The 7,424-nt window shown below is 43.9% G+C and overlaps 1 protein-coding gene across 1 annotated transcript in view; it reads right to left on the reverse strand.

The window, feature by feature from the left end:
• Positions 1-169: 169 nt before the first annotated feature.
• si:ch211-225h24.2 (testis development-related protein) overlaps positions 170-7,424 on the reverse strand; it is an 11,991-nt gene continuing 4,736 nt past the window's right edge. The window contains exons 3-4 of the mRNA XM_030345374.1: positions 3,694-3,809; positions 170-2,619 (exon numbers count right to left, since the gene is read on the reverse strand). Of these exons, the coding sequence (XP_030201234.1) occupies positions 2,184-2,619; positions 3,694-3,809 (552 nt within the window). The 3' untranslated portion in view covers positions 170-2,183. The remainder of the gene's footprint in view (positions 2,620-3,693; positions 3,810-7,424) is intronic.

The following is a 7,424-nucleotide window of genomic DNA, read 5'->3' on the forward strand; positions in this document are numbered from 1 at the left end:
GGATAAAAGTGTCTGTTAAATGACTCAATAGTAATTGTTTGTGATGAAAGCTTAGCATAATGGTAATTGTTTGGGCCAAAATGTACTTGCAACCCCCTCAGAGTTGGCAGGTTCTGTAAGCACAATTCAGAGCGAAAGCTGTGGAGAAAACTCTAATCACAGATCACGCAAAGATGGCCCTTTCTTTTTTATTTCAGATACAGTAACGTATGATAGTGGAGCGTCTGTGAACACTTTTGCCAAACAGATTGATCCAATCATGTTGATTCAAAGAAGAAGAAGATGAAGCAGAGGATGAAAGGCACATTTCAAAATAGATTGTGTTTACTATCATCTTTTCAAATCAACAATTTACCTAAATCATCATGTTACATTGGATGAGTTATAAAATAGTGATGCATATAGAACTATGATTCTTCAATATCTTACACATACACAACACTGGGATACGCTCACTATGTTGCAGTCAATCACATTTGCCGTTTCTATATAGAGCCAAATGAAAAGAAGATACTGAGATTAGTCAATAAAACAAATCAGCCATCATCATTTGATGTGTAGCTATGCAGTAGGCACAATCAGCTTTACAGCTTGTATGACCAATCTTGGTCTCAATCCAGAATCAGTCAACTTATTGTTGATTGATATTGGAGTAGTTAAATAGCATTCAGCAATCGGCTGAGATCTTCAGATGATTCGGAGTACAACCAGCAACTAACATGGATAACCTTAAATCAACCTCACAGCCACTCTATGAACCCTGACCCCTTATATCTGTAGATAGAAACTCACATAGGCCTGTTCATAATACAGTGTCAACAACAATTGTACATTTGCATAAAGCAGAAAAAAAAGCCCCAGAGCTTAGAAGACGTTGGATTTAACATTCTTTGATAGTAGACTTGAATTGCATAGAAAATACTGTTTTAATATAAATTCTACAGTAGCATCAGCTTTAAATATTCAATATAAAATAAATCCTATCCAGCAGTTATTCCTAACCAGGGGTACGGGTTTGTATTCCAGGGGGAATGCGGGAAGACTTTAAAAATGCCAATATAATAATATTAAAAAGTATAAATGCCACATGGGATTCGGTTTTTCGCGTAAAAAACCTAGTGTTAACGTTGGAAAGTGGTTTGCAACACTAAAATGATGGTTAATATTCCAAGGTTTAACATGAAGCCCATTCTGCAATCATTCGTTGCAATATATTTAAATTCCTTGCGCCGACCCTCCTATCAGTCTGTTGCTACCTAAACCACATCCAGAGAAAGCTGTCTTCACATATAATTTCACATATTAGGGCTCACTTCAGACAGACCTGACTTTATATATATTTAGGGGTAAACTATTTGAAGTAAGTTGGGAGCCACTGCTGTGAAGTATTAAAGGTGTTCCCTATACCATCACAGTTTAATCTGTACAGTAAAGTTAGACTTTTACACAGTTTCCTTCCTCTAGATCAGGGGTCTCAAATTCGCGGCCCAGGGGCCAATTGAGGCCCGCGGGATGATATTTTGTGGCCCCCTACTTGACATCAAAGTATAGTGTTAGTGCGGCCTGCGCGTTGTTGTCAAACGCACATTTTTGCAGAGTCGCTTGCCAAGCTTTTTTATCACTTGTGATAGGGGGACCAGATCTCCCTGTTTTGCCGGGACAGTCCCAATTTTGAGTTGCGTGTCCTGTGTCCTGACAGAAGCCAAAGGATGCTAAAATTTCCCGGTTTCCACAAACCGCTATGAAATGTCCCCTGTTGTCAGCGATTACATAGCCAACGTGGTCTAATTATAGCCCGATCATTAACTTAGATTGAGTCAGTTGTGCTACTTTTTTTTGTGGAATACTTGATGTGCCCCAGTTTGACCCAGACTCTACCTCCAGTGGCCCCCAGGTAAGTTGAGTTTGAGACCCCTGCTCTAGAAAGAGTTTAAATTGGCATAAACGTCTACTGCAATTTGTAACATTGCTTGCCTTACTTCAGCGTGATTGTCTATCTCTTGATCCGCACCCAGGTGGGCTGTTCAGTCTTAATGATCCTTTGTTTGTGTCAGAGGACAACTCGACAGCGCAATGCCAGCACTGCTCTGAGTCAAACGGTTGTTTGTTGTGAATTTTAAGCCTTTTGGTTAGGGGAGCGGGGATTTGATGGGTCAGAGGATGGGAGTCAGCTGTGTCTCTTTCTATTTGAAGCCCTTCCATGAGTTCTCCGACACGATCCCCCGACTCCTCCTGATGCCGGCCAGCTTCACCTTGGCCAGGGCCGTCCACCTGGCGGCAGAGGTCTCTGTGGAGTCGGACAGGTTGGCGTAGCGGGGCGAGTCCTCCTCCAGACCCAGGCCCCTCCAGGAATGCAGGCCCAACGGGAGCTCCAGGGAACGGGGTAAAGACACAGGAGTGTCCCTGGTCTTGCTCACGGCCTCCTGGACCACGTCGTCGATGGGTTTGTCGTTTCCGTCACTGAGCTGAGGTGGCTCCCAGCCCTCCATCTTTTCCAGCTTCTTGGTGGGCGTGACCTGCCGCATCGTCATGGTGATGCTCTCCCAGAAGCAGGAGCTTTTCTCTGGCTTCTTCCCCTTCTCTGTCTCCTTTTCATCCTCCTTCATTATCTTGTGAGACCTTGGAAAACATACATACATACTAAGCACCCTCTTTAAAAAAAAAACTATTTAAAACATTGACAATCTAAAAACAACAGTAACTACTAAGCTGACCACTAGAGGGAAGTATCGGTCAATAGGTGGTGATGGAACCCAGTAACAATCTCTTATAACCAAGGTTGTTACAGGAAATAAGCAAGACAACATAACACCTTTACGACAAACAAAAGACAAAGAATAAAGAATAATAAAAAAGTAAAAAAGATTGTTGCGTTAAAGTTGAATGGGTCCATAAATTATCTACATTATTGGTGAGGAAGCAAGAAAGAGAAGACCCAAGAGTGAGACCCAAATGAGTTTAGGCACAAGGTTTTGTAAGGGCTTTATTGGGGTTACGGTATAGGTCACGAGATCAGAGACCAAGACTTGGACTTTGTCCAATCGCAGCAAGCAGGGGTGTGAATTAAAACAAGACCTTGCCATAATAACTGACAGCAGGTGCTTTTGAAAGAAATTCAAAAATAAGTGTGTTGAAAGGTCATTCTGGGTACTCATATCTCAAGTAGGGATAAATAAAATAATTAAAAAGTAGTTGGTCAGGAATGGGTGTGTTAGCTTAGCTTGGTGTAGTTTAGCTGCCCCATGCTCAGAGGAATGAGATAATCCCCACAAAGAGAACCATTGTTAGTCAGATTGTACAGTGTGGAATGATTAATCATGAGTTTCCTTTCCTTTACATACACAGCAGGAACCTCCAAGGTTAGGAATGTCCATAAGAAATAAATACACAGTTTATTCTCCATGTAAAGTTCCGTAATTGGTGGGTCATTTTTGTTTGCCTCTCAAAATGTGAACCCTAATAACAACCCCTTGAACAGTGAAGGATTTAAAATAAGATGAGAATTCAACGCTGTGAATGCTGCCATTATTGAGAAACGGACACAAAGTGTTTATTTTGAGGAAAAGCTGACGATATTCAGTAAAGCTTAACAGACAGTGAAATGTACATTCATATCAAAAGGCCTCGACAGAGCTTGTTAGTTATTTGCTAGCTGTATTGCTGTCACTCAACCTTTATTATCCTTGAACTTACCCTCTCCGGTCAGACAGTTTGATCCCGGTTAATAGGAAATGCTCATCGTCCTTGAAGGAAAACATCTTCTTCTCTCGCTTCTCCTTCTTGGACTTTGTCTTCTTCACCTTAGCTTCCTGGTAGATAAAAAAAGAATGAATAATTACATCTTATTGTTAGTATGATGAAGCTTATTCTCTCTCTCTCTCTCTCTCTCTCTCTCTCTCTCTCTCTCTCTCTCTCTCTCTCTCTCTCTCTCTCTCTCTCTCTCTCTCTCTCTCTCTCTCTCAATATGCTCCCCCCCTCCTAAATTAGGCTGATTTAATTAACTAACTAAAGATATCCTGTTATGAACCAATATTAAACTCCTTATGTTTTATGACCACTATATATATATATATATATATATATATATATATATATATGATTCTATCTAATGAAACATGCTTGGCAGACCCATAAGCATAGGAACCTGGAAGAGTGAGGAGTTCAGATGAAGCAACAGAATTCAAAAATCCCTAATCTATGTTTGGCGTGTTGAGCAAGACCAAATATACCCACTCTGTTGATTAAAAACAGGGTACTGTTTGTTCAATGCCCTATCTAAAATAGTTGCCAAGTCCACTCATTGCGTTCACACGGGCACATTTCATCCTCTCCTTCCCCCTGAAGCACGTCCTTCATTCCGAAGTGGTTTCTTGTTGCTCTCCACAGTCTCCTGGTATTGAAGGGGAGCTGGGGAGTCCATAGAGATAGGGCGCAGTGCGAGGCGAGTGGGACGTTGAAAAGGCAGAGACTGCCGGTACGCCTCTGTCTCCGCTTGGCGGTGAGGTACATTCCAGAGTAATTCCCTTCCACTTTCACTAAATTCTCCTGTCATGCCAGAATTCTTCCCTCCTCCTGAGGGATTATGAAACCAACTGTTTGGCTGTTTGGGTTCGCTCCGTGCCTCGGGCCCGTAGCCAAGGTCAAGCTTAAAGGTCACAGAGGTCCATCCCCCTCCCCCCTCCTCCCATCCCTGTGTGTGTATCCTCCAGATTACCACAACGTTTGTTTACTGCTGGTTCATTGCAGGTTTTTTCAAGGGGGCTGAAGCTCTCCAATCCTCCCAACAGTTGTTACTGATCCCCCGTGCTTTCTCTCTTTCTCTCTTTCACACACACACACGCACGCACGCACGCACGCACGCACACACGCACGCTAGCACGCACGCACGCACGCACGCACGCACGCACGCACACAATGCTAACCTTATGTGTCAGATGATCCTCTAAAACCATCAGAGGAGGTGTCAAGCAGCAACAACCAATAAAAGAGAGAACACATGTTGGTGAACAAAGGCTTTCCTTCCATCAAAAAGGAAGGAACACAATGAGAACCTTCTAGGTTCACAGAGTTCGTCTCCAACCCGCAAACTCCTTCACTAGAAATGTCCGGCACAGCGAGGTGACAGACACAGATAAAAAACAAAGCACAAACACAATATCTTCATTGTGTATGTGAGTGTGTATGAAATTATCCGAGTTCAATTAGTCATAGTTAGGGCTTTGCAGAACAGAGATGCTACCGGTGTAGTGTGTGTGTGTGTGTGTGTGTGTGTGTGTGTGTGTGTGTGTGTGTGTGTGTGTGTGTGTGTCACAATTTGTTAGTATATAAATATTGCTGGTGTTGCAACATGAAACATATTTCCCCTATAATACTGAGGCCCCGTCCACACGGGAGAAAACAATCTTTTCCCCTCCATTTTCCTTTAATGCGTTTCAGGAATATCTCCTTAAAGACTGACTCATGACAAAACACATCTATCTTTAGAAACGCTGTAGTACATATTCAAGGCCACTGTGTGGTGCTGGTTCTCCACCAATTAAAGAAGAAGACAGGCGAAGAAAGCAGTTTTTAAACCTTTTAGATTGAGCAGAAAATACTTCTGAATGTAGAGCTAGTAATTACATTTACCAAGGGCCTGTATTTAAAGCTACAAAAATAATACAAATCAAATCAAACAAAACAAATTTGACGGAACCCTAACTTTCCCCTCCTGGTGTGTGTGTGTGTGGGGGGGCTATGACGTCATCGTTTGCATATCTGGCGTCCACACGAATCCGAACACCAAAACGGATTGGGCCATTTTTATCTTATCCACCCTGGGACCTAGCCTGGTCCTACCAGACCATCGTACTTCATTTAATTTGTACAGAAGGTCTGGAACTGCCCAATTGACAAACGTTCACTCACTTGGAGGCGGGTGTCTGTTGAAGTTTTAAAATGATTGGATCTGCCCAGTGCTACTCTGGATCTGCCATAATCAATCGCATAGCGTTTGGTCGTGACGTATGTCATGCGATGGGACCGGCTCCTTCACCACTAACGGAGCCAGCTTGAAAGTCAAACTTTTCCCGAACCCGGTGGGGAGAAGCGCCACAACATCTTGGCCACCAACAAAACTCAGCAAAGCTTGTTCTTGCTCCGGCTTTAATTGATCGATATTCGGCAGCGATCCCACAACAGACCGAATAGCTTCTCTCGTATCCTTCTCCATTGTCTTCCTGGTCTTCCTCTGACTACAACTGAAACTGGCGCGCAACCTCGACGTCATCGTTCTCAGCCACTCCCTCTGTTCGCTGATTGGACCGCCAAAAACTTGGCTTCTAAGGAACCCATGCATATGAAGCAGACCCAGACCTAGTACTGAAGTGAAATGAAAATTGAGCAGAAGTAGGTAGGAGGGCGGTGCCAGGCTACCTGGGACCTGGTTTCAAAATACATTGTTTTCGGCCACCAAAAACGACGGATCCTTCTGGTCGGCAGCAGGGGCGCCGAAAAGGGGGGGTAAAGGAGACGGATTCTAGGGGCCCATGATGGAGGGGGGCCCAGAGAGGCCCCTAATGATGATGAAATTATAATACAGCCCAAAATCCCTAGCGGCGCCCCTGGTCGGCAGGCCCAAACGCAAAACAAATATGTGTTTTCACCAAAAAATTGTTTCCGTGTGGACGGGGCTTGGCCCGCCTTAATGCACAGGCTTTTTTTTTATTATTATTATTCTTTTTTTTATACTGGCTCATAATAGGCCCCCCGATCGGCGTAGCCCGAAGACAATGTGATTTTTTGTTTGGGGCATACAAAGATCAGAGGCTTATTATGAGCCGAGAAAAAATGGGGCCACTAGGGAGTGCCGTGGGCACCCCCTAGTGATAGCTGGTGGATGCCCGCCCCCCAGATGTGTAAAATAATTTACATATCTTCATTGTAGGATCCCCTCTCAGGGGGCCTACGAAACCTCTAAGCCCCAGGGCCCAATGGCAGGTTAATGCAGGCCTGGACTTGGGTATAAGAGATTTCCTTCCTCTATAAATGTATTCATAAAGTTACTTTCCTCATGTTACGGCAATGCAAGTCATATAATAGAAGGGTGAATTCAAGTCTGAATGACATATCTAAATTTCAATGCACCACACCTTGGAACTAAACTATCCATTCCGAGCCGGTGCCGAGATGGAGGTCCACACATCCTCTGCACGCAAACACATATACACGCACATGCGCACGCACGCGCGCACACACACACACACACACACACACACACACACACACACACACACACACACACACACACACACACACACACACACACACACACACACACACACACACACACACACACACACACAAATAAGGTTATGAAAAAGGCTTCTGGTTTGAACAGGGGGAGCTCTATGACCTACCCACCCACACCCCAGAAGAAGAAGCTA

Source organism: Gadus morhua, chromosome 21, assembly GCF_902167405.1.
Source record: "Gadus morhua chromosome 21, gadMor3.0, whole genome shotgun sequence".
Lineage (NCBI taxonomy): Eukaryota > Metazoa > Chordata > Actinopteri > Gadiformes > Gadidae > Gadus > Gadus morhua.